Here is a 26,385-nt window from a genome sequence, read left to right on the forward strand (position 1 = left end):
CCGTTTGAACCACTATTACATTTTTTTTTTGGTTTGGTGTCAAGAAAAGGTCTTTGTTTTGACAAAGGAAGAGAAAGGCTAATGAAGGGGGTAGGGAAAGTTGAGCCGTGTTCTACGCAGTGGGTAATTGAGCACTTTGATTGACATGTGAGTGCCAAAAGGCGCAGACGCTTTCGGATTGGCCGAAGCACACTTCACAATTTCCTCTTGTTTCCAAGCTGCCATACTCCAGGCAGTTATCTTTACAGGCGGTTGTGTGAGTCAGTCCCTGCAGAAGGGAACAGAACAGCGGGGGTGCAACAAGAGGAGGCAGGAGTGGAGTTATACTGAAACCTGAAACTTTCTATTCAGAGAACATTTATCCACTGGACTCTTGGAGCGTTTCTACATTTATTTTTTCTCTTGAAGCAGGTCTGTTCTATTCTATACTGAAAGCTCCAGTGAGTTGCATTTGACTTTTATCCTGTAGACTCTCCTCTGTTGTGAACAATGAGGTCCATTGAACCTTTGTGCCGTTGGAGAATCATCCCCCTGGCTTTGACCATGGCAGTGGTGTCCACGAGCAGAGCCTCTGAGTATGAATACCTGAGCTGGAAATCGGACTTGTACAATGGTGGCCGCAGCTATGGCAAGCCTCCTCAATGTGTGGATATCCCAGAGGACCTGAGGCTGTGCCACAATGTGGGCTACAACCAGATGCTGCTGCCTAACCTACTGGAGCATGAGACTATGGCTGAGGTGAAGCAGCAGGCGGGCAGCTGGGTGCCCCTGGTGCATAAGAGCTGCCACCCGGGTACCCAGGTGTTCCTCTGCTCCCTGTTTGCCCCAGTGTGCCTGGAGCGCCCCATATACCCCTGCCGCTGGCTGTGTGAGGCTGTACGAGATGGCTGCACCCCTATCATGGAGTCCTTCGGCTTCCCCTGGCCTGAGATGCTCACCTGTGACAAGTTTCCCCAGGATGACGTGTGCATTGCCATGACTGCACCCAACGCCACTGAAGCTACCAAGCCCACAGGTAAGGCTATACCTACTTACCTACCTACCTACCTACAGGCATCATGCCTGTCATCATGTCTTTATAAATATATAGTTACATATAAAATCTGTGCCATTGCTTGGCATAATGCTTAAATAACTGAGGTGTTGGCTAGGAGTTTGTAAGCTGTATTGTTCAACTGACATTACATTCTTCACTTGGAAGCAGTTTTTATTATGATTTATTTTCAATTGTATAAACATTTTTGAATCAATTTTGTGAATAAAACATGATAATCTGTAATAATCATGATCAAATATCTGGATTGGGGAACACAAACTAATGTGGACATCATATAGCTGCAGTACTTGACTGAGAACACTCTGAGTCACTGCTTTGTCAAAGTGTGAGAATCAACACCCATGCAGTTCTACAGGCAGCAGAATGTTGTTTCAGGGGTTAAAATCTGTTTGTTGATCTCAAACCTCATGCAAATGACCATTCCCAACCTTTTGGGATCATTTTTCCCATGACTGCTTAGATTATTTCTCGATTAGATTATCTCAAAGAATATAAGAGTGAGATAGTAAAGCATTTACTTCGTTAGTTCAGAGCAATATACGCTTCTGTCTTTACCAAGAGATAACCTCTCTTTCGAGCAAATGTTAAGTTGCTCGCTATTGACAAACAAGTTATATTGTAAAACTCCTTAACAGATGGTAGCAATTAATTTCAAGGTGTTTGTTGAATACTGGGATTCCAGCCAAATAACTAATACATCTATTAATAACCACCTCTCAATTACTGACCTCTTCCTTTAGAACTCCCAAGAAAGGTGCATAGGGCAATTCCACGGTAACAGAGTGAGTGATGCTGAGACTCCAATTTTTCACTTTATAATGTATGTTAAACAAAAACCAATCATTGCAAAGTTAAACAATCCTAGGGACTACTTTTAACAATTTCAACAGAACATTTTACAAAAACACATTTATGGCCTAAACTCACCGAAGGTGAGTGTGTCATTTATTTTAGAATGCATTGTTTTGAATTGTAATGACCTAGCTGGGCAGGCAGGCGATTGGTTGTCTTTACCATACTGTACATGCTACAGTGCCTTGCAAAAGTATTCATCCCCCTTGGCGTTTTTCCTATTTTGTTGTATTACAACCTATACTTTAAATTGTCATTTTATTTGGATTGCATGTAATGGACATACACAAAATAGTCCAAATTGGTGACGTAAAATGAAAAAAATAAAAAGCAGAAAAGTGGTGTGTGCGTATGTATTCACCGCCTTTGCTATGAAGCCCCTAAATAAGATCTGGTGCACCCAAATACCTTCGTGAAGTCACATAATTGCACACAGGTGGATTTAAGTGTCACATGATCTGTCACATGATCTCAGTGTATATATAGACCTGTTCTGAAAGGCCCCAGAGTCTGCAAAACCAGTAAGCAAGGGGCACCACCAAGCAAGCGGCACCATGAAGACCAAGGAGCTCTCCAAACAGGTCAGGGACAACGTTGTGGAGAAGTACATATCAGGGTTGGATTATACAAAAATACCGAACTTTGAACATCCCACAGAGCACCATTAAATCCATTCAAAAAAAAATTGAAAGAATATGGCACCACAACAAACCTGCCAAGAGAGGGCCACAAACCAAAACTCACAGACCAGGCAAGGAGGGCATTAATCAGAGAGGCAACAAAGAGACCAAAGCTAACCCAGAAGGAGCTGCAAAGCTCCACAGTGGAGATTGGAGTATCTGTCCATATGACCAGTTTAAGCCGTACACTCCACAGAGCTGGGCTTTACAGAAGAGTGGCCAGAAAAAAAACATGGCTTAAAGAAGAAAAATAAGCAAACGCATTTGGTGTTCACCAAAAGGCATGTGGGAGACTCCCCAAACATATGGAAGAAGGTACTCTGGTCAGATGAGACACAAATTTTGCTTTTTGGCTAACAAGGAAAACGCTATGTCTGGCGCAAACCCAACACCTCATCACCCTGAGAACACCATGCCCACAGTGAAGCATGGTGGTGGCAGCATCATGCTGTGGGGATGTTTTTCATCGGCAGGGACTGGGAAACTGGTCAGAATTGAAGGAATGATAGATGGCGCTAAATACGGGGAAATTCTTGAGGGAAACCTGTTTCAGTCTTCCAGAGATTTGAGACTGGAACGGAGGTTCATCTTCCAGCAGGACAATGACTCTAAACATACTGCTAAAGCAACACTCAAGTGGTTTAAGGGGAATTATTTAAATTTCTTGGAATGGCCTAGTTAAAGTCCAGACCTCAATCGAGAATTGAGAATCTGATTGAGAATCTGTGGTATGACTTAAAGATTGCTCTACACCAGCGTAACCCGTCCAACTTGAAGGAGCTGGAGCAGTTTTGCCTTGAAGAATGGGCAAGAATCCCAGTGGCTAGATGTGCCAAGCTTTTAGAGACATACCCCAAGAGACTTGCAGCTGTAATTGCTGCAAAAGGTGGCTCTACAAAGTATTGACTTTGGGGGGGTGAATAGTTATGCACGCTCAAGTTTTCTAGTTTTTTGTCTTATTTCTTGTTTGTTTCACAACAGAACATATTTTGCATCTTCAAAGTGTTTGGCATGTTGTGTGAATTAAACGATACAACCCCCTCAAAAATCAATTTTAATTCCAGGTTGTAAGGCAACAAAATGGGAAAAATGCCAAGGGTTACTTACTGTCGCAAGCCCCTGTAAATTAGACCAATTCATTCACTTATGGAAACACAACATCACTATAAAGAAAGATGATTGGAGATATGGACTATCCATACAGTCACTGCTCTGCCTGTCCCGCCCTTTCCACCGCCTCGCTCTGTTTGCTCTGCCCGCCCGCTTCTGGTGAAGAGCAGTGCAGATGCAAAGCTTGGTAACAGAATGACAGTTTGTGCTGTTTGTGCTGTCATCCTGTTACCAAGTAAATGTGTTTTTGTCAAATAGTCAGTAGAAATGATTAAAAGTAGTCATTGTGCAAATAGTCGTATGGTTTGTTTAACTTTGCAATCATTGGTTTTTGTTTGACATACATTTTAACGTGAAGAATCTGAGTCTCGGCATCACGTTGTTAATGTGGAATTACCCTATAGCTTAATTTGAAGAGCAGATACAGTGGTATTTCTAAGAGTGAATACCAGAGGAACAACAATGAGAGAAAAAAAATGAAAAACAGGCCATGTCAATTTCACTAATGTAATAAACAGTGTTTCAAGGCTACAGTGAACTCCAAAAGACCTCAGACCCATGCTGCCTTTCTGTCTAGGGCTCTGGTCAAAAGTAGTGCACTATAAAGTGAAATGAGTGCCATTTGGGATGCAGCTTCAGTGGTCAAAATGACAACATTTACCCAACAGCTTGGTAGTAACAATGGTTTAGATATGTTTTGTAAACAAACAAAACAAAAATCACGAAATTACAACAGAAATCAATGCTTACAGAAGGCCTTTCACAATGAAAGGACAAATTGTGTCTACAATTCTTGTTCCTGCCATGGGTTGTAGTATTTTATTGCCATACCAGTGTCCCTGGCAGGAATCTGGATGAGTTGGAAATTCTGCTCTGCTCTTTAACTAGAGGTGTCCCAGAGAAGGGGAAGTACAACCACCTCATCCAGATTTGCTCATAAATTAAAAGGGACTTTCCATCATCAACCTCCTTACGTTTTGATCTACATTGTATAACATATGCATGCTGCAAAACAGTGTTAGCTTAGTGTTCAAACATTTCCTCCCTTCTGAACATGAATGACTCGTCTTACAGCAGGATTACATTGATATGGTGACTGGTGACTTAACAGTCCAGCACCCGATGAAGAGGTCTTTCTCACTCCATGGTGCTGCAGTTACACAGCACTTACTGTATATCTGAGGTAGTCCCTCTGTTACTGGGACGTGTTGGGTTGAGGGGGGGCCAACATGGTGGTGTTTGTGGAGGCAACATGGTGGTGTGTGTGCTGTTTGGGCAGTAGCCCAGCAGCCTGAGAAAGGTCTCCTGTTGGAGCTTTGGGACCACACAGAGATCCACAATGTGTGTCACAAAGACTCTCGTCAAAAGTAGTGCACTACATATGGAATAAGGTGCCATTTGGAACACATGCCCTTACGTTGACGACTTTTTGCAAATCCAATTAGTTTTCCACGTTTATTCAAAGTCATCATTGAGTTTTTTTGTCTTGAAATGATGTGGAAACAACGTTGATTCAACCAGGTTTTGCCCAGTGGGTCATGTATTTTATTTAAAGAGCCTCTCCATTACTGCTGAACATGTATGAAGCAAGCAGTAATTGATTTAGAGTAGAAACAAGATGAAATAGAAAATAGTGACTCTCTGACTCTGTAAACAGTGCCTGTTCTCACAAGCTCTTTCCACCTGGGTGTAACTTTCACAAGGTTTTGTCAAACACACATCATGGACAACTAGCAATCACAACAAAACAGAATACGTGCGTGTTAATATGTATTGATTTATATTTCACCATCTGTTCATTTGTTTAGAGTTTAGATGTTAAACCTTGCAGCCTTCCAAATGTTGCTTGAGAAAGAACAGAACAGTTATTATCAGAAAATTCATGAACATCACTTGACAAAGACACTACCCATAGTTGTTACACTATATAGTCACAATCGTTCATTGTTTTAAATCATAATGTTAAAATATTCCAAACATTTCATGTGTAACTTGGCTCCTGTAACTGAAAATAAATATTGAACCCTGGGTGGAAGATTTTCCAGCTTCATTCAGTCATCTCTCCATCTGCACAGTCAGTGCATACAGTGGCAAGAAAGACTATGTGAACCCTTTGGAAATACCTGGATTTCTGCATAAACTGGTCATAAACCTAGGTCACAACAATAGACAAACACAGTCTACTTAAACTAATAACACACAAACAATGATACGTTTTCATGTCTTTATTGAACATACCATGTAAACATTCACAGTGCAGGGTCGAAAAAGTATGTGAACCCTTGGATTTAATAACTGCTTGACCCTACTTTGGCAGCAATAACCTCAACCAAACGTTTTCTGTAGTTGCAGATCAGGCCTTCACAATGGTCAGAGGGAATTTTGGACCATTCCTCTTTACAAAACTGTTTCAGTTCAGCAATATTCTTAGAATGTCTAGTGTGAACTGCTCTCTTGAGGTCATGCCACAGCATCTCAATTGGGTTGAGGTCAGGACTCTGACTGGGCCACTCCAGAAGGCATATTTTCTTCTGTTGAAGCCATTCTGTTGTTGATTTACTTCTGTTTTTTGGGTCGTTGTCCTGTTGCATCACCCAACTTCCGATAAGCTTCAATTGGCGGACAGATAGCCTAACATTCTCCTGAAAAATGTCTTGATAAACTTGGGAATTCCTTTTTCCGTCAGAGGTTGGCAAGCTGTCCAGGCCCTGAGGAAGCAAAGCAGCCCCAAACCATGATGCTCCCTCCACCATACTTTACAGTTGGGATGAGGTTTTGATGGTGGTGTGCTGTCCTTTTTTTCTCCACACATAGTGTTGTATGTTCCTTCCAAACAACTCAACTGTAGTTTCATCTGTCCACAGAATATTTTGACAGTAGCGCTGTGGAACATCTAGGTGCACCTTTGCAAACTTCAGATGTGCAGCAATGTTTTTGTTTCATGGGAGGGTCCCATGAACACCATTCTTGTTTAGTGTTTTACGTATCGTTGACTCGTCAACAGAGATGTTAGGATGTTCAATAAATATCTGTAAGTCTTTAGCAGACACTCTATGATTTTTCTTAGCCTCATTGAGCATTCTGCGCTGTGCTCTTGCAGATCGTTGCAGGACGGCCACTCCTAAGGGAGAATAGGAACATTGCTGAGCTTTCTTCATTTATAAAATATTTATCTTACCGTGGACTGATGAACAAGGATTTTAGAGATACTTTTGTAACCCTTTCCAGTTTTATGCAGGTCAACAATGCTTAATCTTAGGTCTTCTGAGATTTATTTTGTTCGAGGCATGGTTCACATCAGACAATGCTTCAAGCGAACAGCAAACTCAAATTTTGTGATTTTTTTTTATAGGGAAATTCAGCTCTAACCAACATCTCCAATCTCGTCTCATTGATTGGACTCCAGGTTAGCTGGCTCCTGACTCCAATTAGCTGTTGTAGAAGTCATTAGATTAGGGGTTCACATACTTTTTCCAACCGACACTGTTGAATGTTTAAATTATGTATTCAATATAAACAAGAAAAATACAATAATTTGTGTGTTATTAGTTTAAGTACACTATGTTTGTCTTACCGTGACTGAGATTCAGATCAGATAAAATTTGATGACCAATTTATAGAGAAATCCGGGGAATTCCAAAGGATTCACATACTTTTTCTTCAGAATCTGTTCTGACAGTGATTAATAAGGCCTAATCTTCCTTAAAAGTCTCAAGTAACAGGGAATGTGTATGCACAGTTGAAGTCAGAAGTTCACATACACCTTAGCTAAATACATTTAAACTCAGTTTTTCACAATTCCTGACATTTAATCCAAGTAAAAATTCCATGTCTTAGATCAGTTAGGATCACCATTTTATTTTAAGACTGTGAAATGTCAGAATTATAGTAGAGAGTGATTTATTTCAGCTTTAATTTCTTTCATCACATTCCCAGGGGGTCAGAAGTTTACATTCACTCAATTTGTATTTGGTAGCATTGCATTTAAATTGTTTAACTTGGGTCAAATGTTTCGGGTAGCCTTCCACAAGCTTCCCACAATAAGTTGGGTGAATTTTGTCCCACTCCTCCTGACAGAGCTGCTGTAACTGAGTCAGGTTTGTAGGCCTCCTTGCTCGCAAACGCTTTTTCAGTTCTGCCCACACATTTTCTATAGGATTGAGGTCAGGGCTTTGTGATGGCCACTCCAATACTTTGACTTTATTGTCCTTAAACGATTTTGCCACAACTTTGGAAGTATGTTTGGGGTCATTGTCCATTTGGAAGACCCATTTGCGACCAAGCTTTAACTTCCTGACTGATGTCTTGAGATGTTGCTTCAATATATCTACATAATTTTACTTTCTCTTGATGCCATCTATTTTGTGAAGTGCACCAGTCCCTCCTGCAGCAAAGCACCCCCAAAACATGATGCTGCCACCACCGTGCTTCACGGTTGGGATGGTGTTCTCGGCGTGCAAGCTTCCCCCTTTTTCCTTCAAACATAACAATGGTTATTATGGCCAAACAGTTCTATTTTTGTTTCATCAGACCAGAGGACATTTCTCCAGAAAGTACAATCTTTGTCCCCATGTGCAGTTGCAAACCGTAGTCTGGCTTTTTTATGGCGGTTTTGGAGCAGTGTCTTCTTCCTTGATGAGCGGCCTTTCAGGTTATGTCGATATAGGACTCGTTTTACTGTGTATATATATATATATACTTTTGTACCTGTTTCCTCCAGCATCTTCACATGGTCCTTTGCTGTTGTTCTGGGATTGATTTGCACTTTTCGCACCAAAGTATGTTCATCTCTAGGAGACAGAACGAGTCTCCTTCCTGAGTGGTATGACGGCTGTGTGGTCCCATGGTGTTTATACTTGCGTACTATTGTTTGTACAGATGAACATGGTACCTTCAGGCGTTTGGAAATTGTTCCCAAGGATTAAAGAGACTTGTGAGGTCTACAATTTTTTTTCTGTGGTCTTGGCTGATTTCTTTTGATTTTCCCATGATGTCAAGCAAAGAGGCACCGAGTTTGAAGGTATGCCTTGAAATACATCCACAGGTACATCTCCAATAAGCTAATTGACATCATTTGAGTCAATCAGAAGCTTCTAAAGCCATGACATAATTTTGTGGAATTTTCCAAGCTGTTTAAAGGCACAGTCAACTTAGTGAATGTTAACTTCTGTCCCCCTGGAATTGTGATATAGTGAATTATAAGTGAAATAATCTGTCTGTAAACATAAAAAATGTTTTTTAAATTGTGTCACGCACAAAGTAGATGTCCTAACCGACTTGCCAAAACTATAGTTTGTTTTAACAAGCAATTTGTGGAGTGGTTGAAAAATACATTTTAATGACTCTAACCTAAGTGTATGTAAACTTCCGACTTCAACTGTATGTGTATCTGCGTGTGTGCGTGGCTGTGTGTGAGTTAGGGCTGTGACAGTCATGGAATTTTGGATGATGATAATTGGCCACCCAAATGATCACATTTTCTCCTCTCCTCTGCATGTGCTGCCATAGAAATATAATTAATATAAAGGGGTGTCCCCATTCAAGTCAATGGTGGCATAATGGTTGGACTGGCGGCCATTGCAAGTGTGCCCGTAGGAGCAAAGCAGGAAGTAAAAGCAGTAAGTGTACCCATGAATACAGTATGTGCTGTGATTTGTTGATTCAACTCAACTGACATTACAAAAATACATTCCATTGCATGAGCCACATCAGTTAGCATAATTTGAATGAACATTCTAAATGATCATGTAAATTATTGCATACCACAATACCAGTCTTCAGTCTTCTGTTTTTCCAAAAAAAGAAAGACTATTGATGACGGTTATTTTATTTTCATGACGGCGGTCTTCATCCATAACCGTAAGTTACACGGTTATATAGTAACTGTGCCGGCCCTAGTTTGCGTGTGTGTGTGTGTGCATTCGTGTCACGACTTCCGCCGAAGTTGGTGCCTCTCCTTGTTCGGGCGGCGTTCGGCGGTCGTGGTCACCAGCTTTCTAGCTGCCACCGATCCACGTTCTTTTTCCATTTGTTATGTCTTGTACACACCTGGTTACCATTACGTTATTATTATTTCCCTATTTAACCCTCTGGTTCCCATTATGTTTTGTGCGTGATTGTTCCTGGTTTTGTGTTAGTCTTTTGTGTTGGGGTTTGTTATCCCTGCGTGGATTTATTGGCTGTTTATTTTTCTGAGTAAAGTACGTTATTTTAGGCCAGTTTTATTTCTTCTTTAATCAGGACAACAGTTTTCAGCTGTGCTAACATAATTGCAAAAGGGTTTTCTAATGATCAATTAGCCTTTTAAAATAATAAACTTGGATTAGCTAACACAACGTGCCATTGGAACACAGGAGTGATGGTTGCTGATAATGGGCCTCTGTTTGCCTATGCTGATATTCCATTACAAATCAGCCGTTTCCAGGTGCAATAGTCATTTACAACATTAACAATGTCTACACTGTATTTCTGATCAATTTGATGTTATTTTAATGGACAAAAAAATGTGGTTTTCTTTTAAAACAAGAACATTTCTAAGTGACCCCAAACTTTTGAACTGTACTGTAGGTGTTTACATAAGATTTGCAATCTGTCTGCAAGACTGATTTGAAGCCCAGGCAGGGAGATAGGTGGTAAAACAGTGTTACTACCATGGGAAATGAGCTGATGTTGAAGTAAATAGAGGTGTGAACAATGCTTGGGTCTGTTAGGGATTCAGTTGTATTGCCTGACAGCTGTTTGAATTGGTAGGTATTCTAGAAATCCTGTTTTGAGGATACTGTATTTCCTGCTGATCCTTTCAGTCTTGTTCCATTTTTTTCAGAGCAATGTTAACTGGTAGATTTCTGTGTCAGTGCTACATGTCTTACCCTCTAAATAGACTGTCTCTCCTCCCTCCTTTTCACAGGTTATTCCCCCATATGTCCCCCATGTGACAATGAAATGAAAACAGACATCATTCTAGAGCACATGTGTGCCAGCGAGTTTGGTAAGCTTCTCCTAACCCTAACACTACCATTTACATACCGATGATACACATGCACACACACGTTTTGTCATGACATGTTTTCCTATGGGCTACTATACCTGTGGATCATGTTTGCCAACACCACAGGATAGTAGCCTATACACCTGGAACCACATACAGTAGGCTACAGCAGTATGTTTATCCTTACAGCTCTGGATTATATGCCTCAGACAGACCTAATGATCCCTTCCTCCAACCCACCTTATGTCGACAAAGTACATAGTAAGATATTTACATATCAAGCTTAGAGAAGTTAAAGTGACACTCTTGGCACTAGGTTTTCTTACTTACATGCATTCCCGACTCTTGCCTTTTGCTTTATCTCTTGCTTTATCTCAGCTATAGATGATGGCCCATAGCACTGCACAGTCATCTCTTGGTATGATCTTAAAAGTGAGGTCTTTAGTGGGGTTAACCAGTCTATTGGAAACAGAAGGGTTCTGAAAAGAAAAGCCAGTTAATGTAGATTAACTGTAAGAAAAACAGATAAAAGGATCAGTTCGACATGAAGTCTCATAGAGGCTCATGAATTTAGTTCCAGCTGACTGTAGATTTACAAGGTGAAGAAAATACAAACCCACCTTCTTCTACTACTCTATAGCATAAAAATGCTTTACTAGCATAGTGATGAATGAGCATAAACTTGCTTTACTAGCATAGTGATGAATGAGCATAAACTTGCTTTACTAGCATAGTGATGAATGAGCATAAACATGCTTTACTAGCATAGTGATGAATGAGCATAAACATGCTTTACATTTCAAAGGTCCAAGCATATTTTCAGTAAAGAATAGTTTCATTTTCAAGAAGATTTGCTCAATTTCATGCTTGTTGGATGGATGGGACATTATTGTTTTTTTTAAAACTTTCATTATCGGAGAAATTATGTGGCTTTGACCAACATTTCACAGAACCTACTCTCAGACAGTGGTCAGGGTAGTTGTTCTGTCTGAGTATTTTATTTATTTCACTGTTATTTAACCAGGAAGGCCAGTTGAGAACAAAGTTCTCATTTACAACTGCGACCTGGCCAAGATAAAGCAAAGCAGTGCGACACAAACAACAACACAGTATTACACGTGGAATAAACAAACGTACAGTCAATAACACAATAGAAAAGTCTATATACAGTGTGTGCAAATGAGGTAAGATTAGGGAGGTAAGGAAATAAATTGGCCATAGTGGCGAAATAATTACAATTTAGCAATTAAACACTGGTGACAGATGTGCAGAAGATGAATGTGCAAGTAGAGATACTGGGGTGCAAAGGAGCAAAAAAATAAATAACAATATGGGGATGAGGTAGTTGCGCTATGTACAGGTGCAATGATCTGTAAGCTGCTCTAACCCATCTGGACAAGAGGAATACCTATGTGAGAATGCTGTTCATCGACTACAGCTCAGCATTTAACACCATAGTACCCTCCAAACTCGCCAAACTCGTCATCAAGCTCGAGACCTTGGGTCTCGACCCCGCCCTGTGCAACTGGGTACTGGACTTCCTGACGGGCCGCCCCCAGGTGGGGAGGGTAGGTAACAACATCTCCACCCCGCTGATCCTCAACACTGGGGCCCCACAAGGGTGCGTTCTGAGCCCTCTCCTGTACTCCCTGTTCACCCACGACTGCGTGGCCACGCACGCCTCCAACTCAATCATCAAGTTTGCGGACGACACAACAGTGGTAGGCTTGATTACCAACAACGACGAGACGGCCTACAGGGAGGAGGTGAGGGCCCTCGGAGTGTGGTGTCAGGAAAATAACCTCACACTCAACGTCAACAAAACTAAGGAGATGATTGTGGACTTCAGGAAACAGCAGATGGAACACCCCCCTATCCACATCGATGGAACAGTAGTGGAGAGGGTAGCAAGTTTTAAGTTCCTCGGCCTACAAATCACAGACAAACTGAATTGGTCCACCCACACAGACAGCATCGTGAAGAAGGCGCAGCATCGCCTCTTCAACCTCAGGAGGCTGAAGAAATTCGGCTTGTCACCAAAAGCACTCACAAACTTCTACAGATGCACAATCAAGAGCATCCTGTCGGGCTGTATCACCGCCTGGTACAGCAACTGCTCCGCCCACAACCGTAAGGCTCTCCAGAGGGTAGTGAGGTCTGCACAACGCATCACCGGGGGCAAACTACCTGCCCTCCAGGACACCTACACCACCCGATGTCACAGGAAGGCCATAAAGATCATCAAGGACAACAACCACCGAGCCACTGCCTGTTCACCCCACTATCATCCAGAAGGCGAGGTCAGTACAGGTGCATCAAAGCTGGGACCGAGAGACTGAAAAACAGCTTCTATCTCAAGGCCATCAGACTGTTAAACAGCCACCACTAACATTGAGTGGCTGCTGCCAACACACTGACTCAACTCCAGCCACTTTAATAATGGGAATTGATGGGAATTGATGTAAAATATATCACTAGCCACTTTAAACAATGCTACTTAATATAATGTTTACATACCCTACATTATTTATCTCATATGTATACGTATATACTGTACTCTATATCATCTACTGCATCTTTATGTAATACTTGTATCACTAGCCACTTTAAACTATGCCACTTTGTTTACATACTCATCTCATATGTATATACTGTACTCGATACCATCTACTGCATCTTGCCTATGCCGCTCTGTACCATCACTCATTCTTGTATCTTTATGTACATATTCTTTATCCCTTTACACTTGTGTGTGTAAGGTAGTAGTTTTGGAATTGTTAGCTAGATTACTCGTTGGTTATTACTGCAGTGTCGGAACTAGAAGCACAAGCATTTCGCTACACTCGCATTAACATCTGCTAACCATGTGCATGTGACAAATAAAATTTGATTTCATTTGATTTGACAGCTGATGCTTAAAGTTAGTGAGGGAGATATGAGTAACCAGCATCAGTGATTTTTGCAAAGGCGGCCAAAGGAGGAATTGGCTTTGGGGGTGACCAGTGATATATACCTGCTGGAGCACATGCTCCTGGTGGGTACTGCTATGGTGACCAGTGAGCTGAGATAAGGCGGGCTTTTCTTGAGAAAGTACAGTTAAACTTGTTTTCTTGCTCATACAACTGATGCTTAATTCTCATAGCTTTACATATGTATTACCACAGTTATGACTAAAAATAAATAAAAACATTTAAAGGCTAATATTCTGTAACCATCGAATTGTGGCCCTAAAGTCTTTATTTGGCAGGTATTTAAAGCTGTAAATCGGTATGTTTGTTTTGCTGTCTGGTATTCTGGAGGTGTCCTTTAAAGTTTAATTCCCATTGGTCCATATCACAGACTGTCTGATGTCACATGGGACTGATGTCACATGTATGGACATGTCTTTATGCCATTCTATCCACAGGGTGTCAATGCAGAGAAGTAACAGCTGTTGGAATGTTTTGTTTTTGAATGCAATTAAAATGCATTGATAGGTTCTCGCATGCAGGGACACTGTAAATTCAACCCACCTTGAGACACTGATTGTGTGCAGTGAGAATGTGCACAAGTTTACAGGATGCTGTGCCTTATTTTTATTGCTTGTAGCTGGCCTCTCACATTTTTGGTGGTTTCCAAATCAATTCCAAGCAGCAGACATTGGGAAGACAGACTTTGTGCATTAAAAACAAGTTTTCTTTCAGAGTGGTTCTCAGGAACAGCTAATACAAAGTTAGGTCTATTAAATGAAGTGTCCCATTGTTACACTGTAATGATGGGCCTCACTTTTCTGTCCTCAGAAACCCTCCCTGGTTTGCCAAGAGAGAGTGGCACATTATTGGTCTGTTTCATCTATGATTAAGATAGATTTTGTTTTGATTTCTTGTCATAATCTCTTTAACGCTTGATGCCTGAGTTTATCCAGGCAGACTGAGCATGGCCGCTGACAATGGCGGTTAAATGAGACTGTTATTGCATCCATGAGCCGTAATCACAGCAGGAGTGGCCCACAAAGGGAGAGTCCCTACTCCCATGAGAAAAAACAGGGCTTATGTCCCAAATGGCTCACTATTCCCTATAAAGTGCACTACTTTTGACCAGGACTCAAAAGGCTCTGTTAAAAAGTAGTGCACTATGTAGGTAATAGGGTGACATTTGGGTCACTGTCAGGAGCTGATGAGCTGATCTTCTTGCAGTGTGGCAATGCCATGGGCTATATGGTGGTTAGTTTACTTTGCTTTGCTCTACCGGTTGGGCAACATGTAAACAAGCAATGTTTATGCTCCCTAGAGATCTTCTAATTGACTAAAGAAATGAGAAAGCAGGCTTCTAAGATGGCTGCTACAGATTAATCAATAATGCAAGCAATAACCTATGGTTTTAGCTTGATTAAACTTCTGGAGGGAAACATTAGGTTATGTTTTTTTTAAAGCATTAACATTGTGCAGATTTAGATGATTTTCATTATAATTTGTCTGACGTGATGTTCCTCCGAACTGGCTTGAGCCCTTCTTATTTTGCCCTAAAACTGATGCAAGGTTGGGCTTGACTCGAAAACAACTATTATATGGTGTGAAAGATCTGTCAAACATTTTTGTCAGAGGAGGGAGATATGAGTAAAATGTGAAAGCAATTAGGACATGATTTGATCTGTTTTGACCTCAACAAAGCATCTGGTCATGTCAGTCGTGACTTGTGAGCCAATCTATTATTACGCTTTCATCAAGCCACTTTTGGTCAGACCAAAATGGATAAGAGGGAGGGATAGCTTATAATAGACACCGATTGATAAGTTAAGTGCACTACTCTAGGCTTTCACTATGAAATATCCTGCCTGCCTGGCAAGCAAGGGATGCTGAATGTATCACTTTTTATCACTACTATTCACATAAAGGGTACATGTATATACCCATATATTTACATGTACTGTAGAGACCACAGCATAACCTTAGGCCTGGTATAGGTACATTTTGACTAACTTCAGACTGTGTAGTTGATAGGTTACCTCAGTCAGGGCAGCAAGCTGGAGGAATCTGAGACTTACATCGAGGTCAGTTTTATTAATCTGCTTGGACTAATCATGTCAAAAAAATGCCTCTGCTGGCACAGAATGAGCATTTTTGCTCACTGAAACACTCAGTTCCTGGAAACATCTCACTGCGAAAGGTCTGTTCTCATTTAACATGAAAGTTAAGTGTGAACGAGAGGCTTATTAATATTGTGTGCCATTGTTTGAAGTCATGAATAATTGCCTCCTTCCAATCTCACAATCAGTTTTGACATTCTCAGGAGAATTTATCTTGATGAAGTTGGAGTATTTTGAGATGAGGCAAGAGTTTTTTATGCTTTGTGGTTGGATACAAGACAATCTGGCAGAGGAAGAGTACATGTGTTTGAAAAAGTCATGGAGGAATAGATAAATTAAATTTAAAAAATGTAAGTAGAAGGGGATGTTTCTTGAAGGTCTGTGTGACCATGCTGTATGTACTATAATATATGCCATTTAGCAGTGACTTGAGTAGGGACCGCAGTTTGCCTGAGTAACTGAACTGCATTTTCAGCTCCAATTGAAGAGTGAAGATGCAAAGACAAACAAAAAAATCAACAGTTCAGTTAACCAAATGTTACGTGTTGGTGACCATGATCAACCATGAGGAAAATAACAGTCTAGCTAGTTTAAACCCCTCCCAGTCCCTGGTCCCTCAGAGATCATGATTCATTTGTTTATTTTTATTGTGTGTATGTGTGTATATATATTTTCCTTTATTAGTTTCCCCTAACCCTAACACCCCTTCCCTAATTAGAGTAAACTAATGGACAACAAAAACACTTAGGCTTCTACTTCCAGCTTATACATACTATATACATTTTACAGACACAGTATATTTTACAATAGTTATATTTTGTTTGTTTTTAGTCCCATCCTTCAGCTACCTTCAACCCCTCCGATCTATCTCTGAATAACATCCAGTTTTGATTTCTATTTGACATATATTTTTCCACTGTGCTGTTTCACAAAAGTCATGAACCTACAGTGCATTCGGAAAGCATTCAGACCCCTTGACTTTTTCCACATTTTGCTAGGTTACAGCCTTATTCTGAAATGGATTAAAGTGTTTTTCCCCTCATCAATGTACACACAATACCCCATAATGACAAAGCGAAAACTGTTTTTTATACATTTTTGCATATGTATAAAAAAACTGAAAAAGCACATCTTACATAAGTACTCAGACCCTTTACTTAGTACTTTATTAAAGCACCTTTGGCAGCGATTACAACCTCGAGTCTTCTTGGGAATGACACTACAAGCTTGCCACACCTGTATTTGGGGATTTTCTCCCATTCTTCTCTGCAGATCCTCTCAAGCTCTGTCAGGTTGGATGGGGAGCGTCGCTGCACAGCTATTTTCAGGTCTCTCCAGAGATATTTGATCGGGTTCAAGTCCGGGTTCTGGCTGGGCCACTCAAGGACATTCAGAGACTTGTCCCGAAGCCACTCTTGCATTGTCTTGGCTGTGTGATAAGGGTCGTTGTCCTGTTGGAAGGTGAACCGTTGCCCCCAGTCTGAGGTCCTGAGCTCTCTGGAGCAGGTTTTCATCAAGGATCTCTCTGTACTTTGCTCCGTTCATCTTTCCCTTGATCGTGACTAGTCTCCCAGTCCCTGACACTGAAAAACATTCCCACGGCATGATGTTGCCACCACAATGCTTCACCGTAGGAATGGTGCCAGGTTTCGTGACGCTTGGTGACGCTTGGCATTCAGGCCATAGAGTTCAATCTTGGTTTCATCGGACCAGAGAATAATGCTTCTCATGGTCTGAGAGTCCTTTAGCAGGCTGTCGTGCCTTTTTACTGAGGAGTGGCTTCCGTCTGGCCACTCTACCATAAAGGCCTGATTGGTGGAGAGCTGCAGAGATGGTTGTCCTTCTGGAAGGTTCTCCCATCTCCACAGAGGAACTCTGGTGTTCTGTCAGAGTGACCCTCGGGTCTTTGTCACCTCCATGACCAAGGCCCATCTCCCTTGATTGCTCAGTTTGGCCGAGCTGCCAACTCTAGAAAGAGTCTCGGTGGTTCCAAACTTTTTCAATTTAACAATGATGGAGGCCACTGTGTTCTTGGGGACCTTCAATACTGCAGACATTTCTTGGTTCCCTTCCCCAGATCAGTGTCTCGACACAACCCTGTCTCGGCACGCTAGGGACAATTCCTTCAACCTCATGGCTTGGTTTTTGCTCTGACATGCACTGTCAACTGTAGCACCTTATATAGACAGGAGTGTGCCTTTCCAAATTATGTCCAATCAGTTGAATTTACCACAGGTGGACTCCAATCAAGTTGTAAAAACATCTCAATGATGATCAATGGAAACAGCATGCACCTGAGCTCAATTTAGAGTCTCATAGCAAAGGGTCTGAATACTCATCTAAATAAGTTATTTCAGTTTCAATTTTTTTAAATAAATTTGCAAACATTTATAAAAAAACGATTTTACATTGTCATTATGGGGTATTGTGTGTAGATTGATAATACTTTTTCATGAATTTTAGAATAAGGCTGTAACGTAAGAAAATGCACTCTATATACATTTTACGGAAACAGTATATTTTACATTAGTTATCTTGTCATTTTTAGTCCCAAAATTCAACTCCACTTAACCCCTTTCATCTACATGTATCTCTGAACACCAACCAGTTTTGATTTCATGAATCTGTTTCTTAACAGAGTAATTGGTGCTTTCTGACCTGCTGATGGTTTTATGGTAAATCCAACTCAACACTTTTTCCCCACTGTGATTTATCTCCATAGTTAATCTGTTATTACTGCAGCTCTTTGTTACAGTGTCAGAACACTTCAATTCAAACCTACCGTTCTCTACTTCAGACAGATACTTTCTCTCTTGTGGTATAGGCAATTGCACCATCCATCCCTCCCCATTCTAATGTGTTAAATAAAAGTGCAGCAGCCCTGGCCCTGCTATAAACTGATTACATAGGTTGCTTCCCAAATGGCACCCTGTTCCCTATATAGTACACTACTTTTGACCAGGGAACATAGTGCACTACTTTTGACCAGGCTTCTATTATGTAGGGAATAGGTTGCCATTTGGGACGCATGCATTGGGTCATGGGGGCAGACAGGTTCCATTGTTGTGAATGTGCCAGAGCTGTGTTATTCCATGGTTGTTTTCCTGCTGGGTTTATGACACCATCTGAGCTGGCTGAAAGCCTGTCTTGCTTTCTAAACCAGGAGAGGAAATCAGGTTGTGTTTCGGAGACAAAGGTTGCAGCCTAGATGTCCACAAAATGTACAGCATTGCCTGATTGATGGAGAGAGTTTGATTGCTCTGGATTTGTCCAAACCTGTAAGCTCTGACAGATGGAGATGATGTTGAATATAGAATGACAGTTGAAGCTTGCTGTTTTTGTATTATTTCCTATTTTCGCCCTGGTAACATTGAAAGGAAAATTGTGAAATGATTATAACTCGTGTCAGATGATAGTTTGGGGAGAATAGTTTTCCAAAACACATGCCCAGAATGTGTTAGATTAACTTCTAGTTTAACTGCACCGAAGGCACAACTGATCAATGGCTGAGCCTTTTGCCCTTAACAGTTAAAACATTAAGTGCCATAGCCTAGCTGGTCAGTCACTGTACTATACATTTTGGCTGGAAGGGAGATTATGCACACAAGTTCAGCTGGATCCAGTTTGAGATGGATTTATCCAGATAAAGTGGTTTCAGGGATGGCATAGAAATTATTTGATGACTCGCTAATTATGAAAGCTGCCCATTTTGGTTTCATTTAACACTAAGCCTCCTCACAGAGACTTTTCAGGGACCAGAGATGGTTGATGAAGGTCCTAATCCCTACCATAGGCACTGTTAATACCTGGAAAACTACTGGGACTGTCCTTTTTCTGGAAATGGAAGATAGAGGGTGTAAGAATGAGAAGATAGGGGGTGTAATGTCGGGAAGCAAGTTCAGGGAGTGAATAATTTAATAAAAGAACGAAACATAATACAAAACAAGAAACACGAACAACGCACAGACATGAAACTGAAACAGAAACCATAACGCCTGGGGAAGGAACCAAAGGGAAAGACATAAATAGGGCAGGTAATCAAGGAGGTGATGGAGTCCAGGTGAGTGTCATGAGGCATGTGACGATGGTGACAGGTGTGCGCAATAATCAGCAGCCTGGTGACCTAGAGGCCAAAGAGGGAGCACAGCCACAGGACGCCGACGAAAATGACAATGGGGATGATGGAGATCAGGAGTGGACGGGTCACCTCTGCTGAGGCGCGGGAACCTGTCGATCCGGCGGAGGTGCTGGAGCATGGCGACCTAGAGCTTCAGAGAGAGAGAGAGCATACGTGACAGTACCCCCTTTCCGGCACGCGGCTCCAGCCGCAGGACGCCAACCAAAGGGATGATCCCAGGGATCAGGAGTGGACCGGTCGCCTCCGCTGAGGCACAGAAACTTGACAAACCGGCTGAGGCGTGAGAGCCTGATAAGTCGTCTGAAAACGCCCCGGTTGCTTCGACCGAAGAACGAGAACCAGCTCACCCAGCAGAGGCACGGGAGCCTGTCGAGTCCGCTGAGGCCTCCGTGGTAGCTCCAGTACTGATAGACGGACCCAACATCACCTCCAAACAAAAAACACTCCCTGATGCTTCCCTTTGGTGAGGCGTTATTCTGTAACGTTGTGCTGGGAGTCGGGAAGCAAGTTCAGGGAGTGAATAATTTAATAAAAGAATGCAACATAGCACAAAACACAGACATGAAACAGAAACAAGGGGTGCGGGAACCTGCCGATCCGGCTGAGGTGCGGGAGCATGGCGACCTAGAGCGCCGGAGAGAGAGCATATGTGAAGGGGGCAATAGATGAACCCTCAGTCCTGGTAGTGTTAGTTCATGTAGAGGCCTATTCAGAGTTTTGATATTCACTGTGTATAAAACCTTAACCTCTAGCGACGAGCAATCCGGTATCCAGGAGCGTAATCATAACCTCAAAGACATTACCATAACACAACTTTTCCTATTAATGAAAATCACAAATGAAATGAAATAAATGTATTCAAACACAAGCTTAGCCTTTTGTTAACAACACTGTCATCTCAGATTTTCAAAATATGCGTTACAGCCAACGCTAGACAAGCATTTCTGTAAGTTTATCATGGCATAATGCTATGCTAGCTCTGCTGGCAGCAGGCAACATTTTCACGAAAATAAGAAAAGCAACCAAATTAAATAATTTACCTTTGAAGAACTTCGGATGCTTTCACTCAGGAGACTCCCAGTTAGATAGCGAATGTTTCTTTTTTCCAAAAATATTATTTTTGTAGGCGAAATAGCTCCCGTTTTGTTCATCATGCTTGGCTGAGAAATCGACCGGAAAATGCTACCATTACAACGCCAAACTTTTTTCAAAATTAACTCCATAATATTGACAGAAACACGGCAAACGTTTGTTTAGGATCCATCCTCAAGGTGTTTTTAACATATGTATTCGATAATATATCCGTTGAGGCAGTTGGTTTCTCATAAGAAACTATTGGAAAAATGGCTACCTCAGTATTTTACGCAAGGTTTTCTCCGGGAGACACCATGCGACCACTCGCCCTATATGGTCTCTAACAGCCATTCTCCAATGGAAATGCCTAAAAAGACGTCACAATGCTGTAGACACCTTGGGGAAAACGTGGAAAACGTAAGCTGACTCCTAGCTCCTTCACAGCCATATAAGGAGTCATTGGCATGAGGCGGTTTCAAAAAATGCGGCACTTCCTGATTGGATGTTTATCTGGGTTTCGCCTGTAGCATCACTTCTGTGGCACTCACAGACAATATCTTTGCAGTTTTGGAAACGTCAGAGTGTTTTCTTTCCAAAGCAAATTAATTACTTAAAAATCATACAATGTGATTTTCTGGATTTGTTTTAGATTCCGTCTCTCACAGTTGAAGTGTACCTATGATAAAAAATTACAGACCTCTACATGTTTTGTAAGTAGGAAAACCTGCAGAATAGGCAGTGTATCAAATACTTGTTCTCCCCACTGTATATATCCAAATGTACATTTATTTGACGCGTTTGATCCAGAAAAAAACAGCTTCAAAAAACACAACTTCACTACAAAATATTTCAAAAGTTGCCTATAAACTTTGCCAAAATATTTCAAACTACTTTTGTAATCCAACTTTAGATATTTTTAAATGTTAATAATCAATCAAATTGTAGACGGGTCTATCTGTGTTCAATACAAGAAGCAAACAAACCATGCTACTTTTCAAGTCTTGCGCACTCTCAACAGAGTTACCCAGTTCCTAGATGGCCTACTTCTTCATTGCACAAATTAATAACCTCAACCAAATTCCAAAGGCTGGTGACATCCAGTGGAAGCGGTAGGAACTGAAAACAGGTTCCTAAGAAATATAATTTGCCAATGAGAACTCAGTGAACAGACAGAGACCAACAAAAAAAAATCTGAAAGGTTAGTCCTTGGGGTTTTGCCTGCTACATATAAGTTCTGTTATACTCACAGACATAATTCAAACCGTTTTAGAAACTTCAGAGTGTTTTCTATCCAAATCTACTAATAATATGTATATTTTATATTCTTGGCATGAGGAGCAGGAAGTTAAAAAATTTTTTTATGGGGCTCTATGCTCAGATAATCACATCGTATTCATTCGCAGTAAATCCTTTTTTAAATCTGACAACGCAGTTGGATTAGCAAGATTCTAGGCTTCCGATTCATGTGAGACACTTGTATTTTCATTAATGTTTAATATGACTATTTATGTAGCGATCGCCGTATGTTGTGGAATTTCAGCCCGCTAGCGGGTTCCGTGCACAGGGAAGGTTAAGCACAACTGTTACAGCGGATAAGATTGGAAATAGCTGTGTTGAAAACATCTTAACTCACTGCTTCCATGTTTACTGCTTCGCACGTGTCCACAAGGATCATAAACACGGGTGAAAATAGCAGAAGGGACGGATTTGGCCGAGAGTTTCCTTTTGCGAGGGAGGAGACTTCGCTTACTTCCATTACACAACAGAAATCACAATTGTGAGTGTCATTCCCCCCAGAAGTTAAATGCAACGTGACAACTTTTGCAATAATTTTACTTCTGGGAAACCGAGATTACCACTACTATAAAGTTTTTCAAATCCAGAAATAATTGAAAACTGCTTTGATTTAAAGTAAACCTTTTTAAACTTTTACTACTACCACAAAAATAATTTTGAAGAGTTAAAGAAAGTCCCATCAATTGTATTTCATTTTCATTTACAATTATTTACAATTATAATGTATAATGTATTACAATTATAATTTACAATAATTTACAATTATAATGTAGTCATTATTATTATTCTTGAGCATGCTACTCCTCTTCTTACACTGTTTAAGATAGAAACACTGTTCAGACTTTCAAACGTGCAGACTAGTCTCACTTGAGTTGCTTGTATACAACTTCTGATATATTTTATGCTTTTTAAAGTTAAGACACACTGGAAGGATTGTCAAACGTTTGCCTGCCAACAGTGCTTAGCACCTCTGAACAGTGTCAGCAGTCAATCTCTTTTGTGTTCACTCAGTCTTGTTAAAATACTCCAAACCAGAAGGTGGCAGTAGCGCTGTTTGGCATTGCATATCCATAAGTGTTAATTATGGTCTAGATTCAAAGCTACATATTCAATAGCTAGCATAACATAGCTAGCTTGCAAAGGTTACTGCACTAACTCGGTAATTAACACAGGCAGCTGTCTCATGGAAGCTAGCTAATACGTTGTAATTTAGTTATAATGTCAATACTAGCTACAGTGGTTAGCTAGCTTGGAGGAAGTATTTAATATTGTGTGCATTGTGTCTGTTCACTTGGCTAGAAAAAGCCATTTTTTAAATCTATTTTTTTTTGTTTGCTTTTCCACGTACAATCGGTAGGTTCTTCACTACTGAGTCGGCACGGAGCAGGTACCGCTTTATTTCTTGCAAGAGAAGGAACGGCCTCCCACTGTGATAGGTATCTATCGGCAATCTATTGGCAGTGAGATGCTCGGTGTGGTTCATGCTTTAGCTATTCAAGTCTTTATAGAGGACCATGTTGCATTTTAAGTAGGGGCCTATTTAGTTCAGATATAGTAGCCTATATTTCTTGTACCAGTCTTTACCCCTACCTGTTAGCTACACTGATAATAATGTAATTTATTTTAGTTACATGTAGGCCTATGAATGTACATTTTTTTAATCAGATATTCAAAGACAGATCAGTCAGAACTAAAATCTCAAGCAGCAGTCATTTTACCAAGTGCAGGTGCAAATTCCTGTATTAATAGATCACAAGGTGGTCACTAATCTGGTCATCACAGCAACCTACGAAATGTTTTCCTTATATTACCGTGTATCAAGTTCACCTTCACTGGTGTAGTAGTCTATTTTACTACCACGCAGTAGCCTACATTACATGTGCGCGGGGAGATGAAGAGGTTGGCCTATACCCATAATGGCTGGGTCTGCATCTCAAAATACATTTTATGCTCGCATCGAAGCAAGCATCACTGAAGCATGCATGAGAGCCGTTCTGGACGGCTGTGTGATCACGCTATCGGTAGCCGACGTGAGCAAGACCTTTAAACAGGTCAATATTCACAAAGCCGCAGGGCCAGACGGATGACCAGGATGTGTACTCGGAGCATGCGCTGACCAACTGACAAGTGTCTTCACTGACATTTTCAACCTCTCCCTGACCGAGTCTGAATATCTACATGTTTCAAGCAGACCACCTTAGTCCCTGTGCCCAAGGACTCAAAGGTAACCTGCCCAAATGATTACTGTCCCATAGCACTCATGTCTGTAGCCACGAAGTGCTTTGAAAGGCTGGTCATCATCCCGGAAACCCTAGACCCACTCCAATTCACATTCCACCCCAACAGATCCACAGATGACACAATCTCAATCATGCTCCTGGACAAAAGGAACACCTTTGTGAGAATGCTGTTCATTGACTACAGCTCAGCGTTCAACACCATAGTGCCCACAAATCTCATCACTAAGCTAAGGACTTATGGGACTAAACACCTCCCTCTGCAACTGGATCCTGGACTTCAAGACGGGCCGCACCCAGGTGGTAAGGGTAGGTAACAACACATCCGCCACGCTGATCCTCAACACTGGGGCCCCTCGGATGCATGCTTAGTCCCCTCCTGTACTCCCAGTTCACCGACAACTGCGTGGCCAAACACAACTCCAACACCATCATTAAGTTTCCTGATGACACAACAGTGGCAGGCCCAATCACCGACAACGATGAGACAGCCTATAGGGAGGAGGTCAGAGACCTGTCAGTGTGGTGCCAGGACAACAACCTCTCCCTCAATGTAGGCAAGACAAAGGAGCTGATCGTGGACTACAGGAAATTGCGGGCCGAACAGACCCCCATTAACATCGACAGGGCTGTAGTGGAGCGGGTCGAGAGTTTCAAGGTTCTTGGTGTCCACATCCCCAACAAACTAACCAGATCCAAACACACCAAGACAGTCGTAAAGAGGGCACGACAGCACCTTTCCCCCCTCAGGAGACTGAAAATATCCTCAAAAAGTTCTACAGCTGCACGATCGAGAGCATCCTGACCGGTTGCATCACCGCCTGGCATGGCAACTGCTTGGCCTCCAACCGCAAGGCACTACAGAGGGTAGTGCTCACAGCCCAGTACATCACTGGGGCCAAGCTTCCTACAATCCATAACCTATATAATAGGAGATGTCTGAGGAAGGCCCAAAAAATTGTCAAGTCATACACTGTTCTCTCTGCTACCGCACAGCAAGCTGTACCGGAGCGCCAAGTCTAGGACCAAAAGGATCCTTAACAGCTTCTACCCCCAAGACTGCTGAACAATTCATCAAATGGCCACCGGACTATTTACATTGACCTCCCCCTTTGTTTCTACACTGCTGCTACTCGCTGTTTATTATCTACTTACATGTTCAAAATAACTAATTGACTCGGTACCGGTACCCCCTGTATAAACCCTCATCATTGTTATTTTGTATTGTATTACTTTCTATTTTTACTTTAGTTTATTTAGTAAATATTTTCATAACTCTTTCTTGAACTGCATTGTTGGTTAACGGCTTGTAGGTAAGCATTTCACAGTAAGGTCTACTGTTGTATTCGGAGCATGTGACAAATACAAATTGATTTGAAATGACACCCTATTCCCTATATTGTAAACTACTTTTGACTTGGGCCCTGGTCAAGAGTAATATGTAGGGAATAGGGTGTCATTTGGGACTCATCCATGGAGGCTGAGATTTGGACCACCATGGGGTTGACTCGTGTACCATTTCAAGAGGTGAGGTGGAGGAACCAAGAAGATTAGGAGGTTAAATTAAGTTTAGTGAAAGATCAGACTGATTTAAGACAATTCAGAGGTAAGATTTGGAGAGATATAAGTGAATAAAAACAGATTATGATTATTCAGACATTTGGTGGGTTTAAAATTGTGGCAATACTTGGCCTTATCAAGGGACAATGAGAGTCAGGGTTATAATGTACTGTAGCATCAAAGGTTCCACTTTCATTCAGTAACCAATCAGTGGTGGTATTGAAGTGGGAGTATTAGTAGTGGTATAGACGGGTGGCAGTGGATGCTGCTGAGGGGAGGACAGCTCATAATAATGGCTGGAATGAAGTGTAATGGCTGGAATTGAGTG

The 26,385-nt window shown here is 41.4% G+C and overlaps 1 protein-coding gene across 1 annotated transcript in view; it reads left to right on the forward strand.

Annotated features, from left to right (window-relative positions):
- The first annotated feature begins 216 nt into the window (after positions 1–216).
- The window catches only part of LOC112262662 (secreted frizzled-related protein 1-like), a 31,366-nt gene continuing 5,197 nt past the window's right edge, over positions 217–26,385 (forward strand). The window contains exons 1-2 of the mRNA XM_024438335.2: positions 217–1,015; positions 10,607–10,687. Of these exons, the coding sequence (XP_024294103.2) occupies positions 490–1,015; positions 10,607–10,687 (607 nt within the window). The 5' untranslated portion in view covers positions 217–489. The remainder of the gene's footprint in view (positions 1,016–10,606; positions 10,688–26,385) is intronic.

The sequence above is a fragment of the Oncorhynchus tshawytscha genome, linkage group LG12 (assembly GCF_018296145.1).
Source record: "Oncorhynchus tshawytscha isolate Ot180627B linkage group LG12, Otsh_v2.0, whole genome shotgun sequence".
Taxonomy (NCBI): Eukaryota; Metazoa; Chordata; class Actinopteri; order Salmoniformes; family Salmonidae; genus Oncorhynchus; species Oncorhynchus tshawytscha.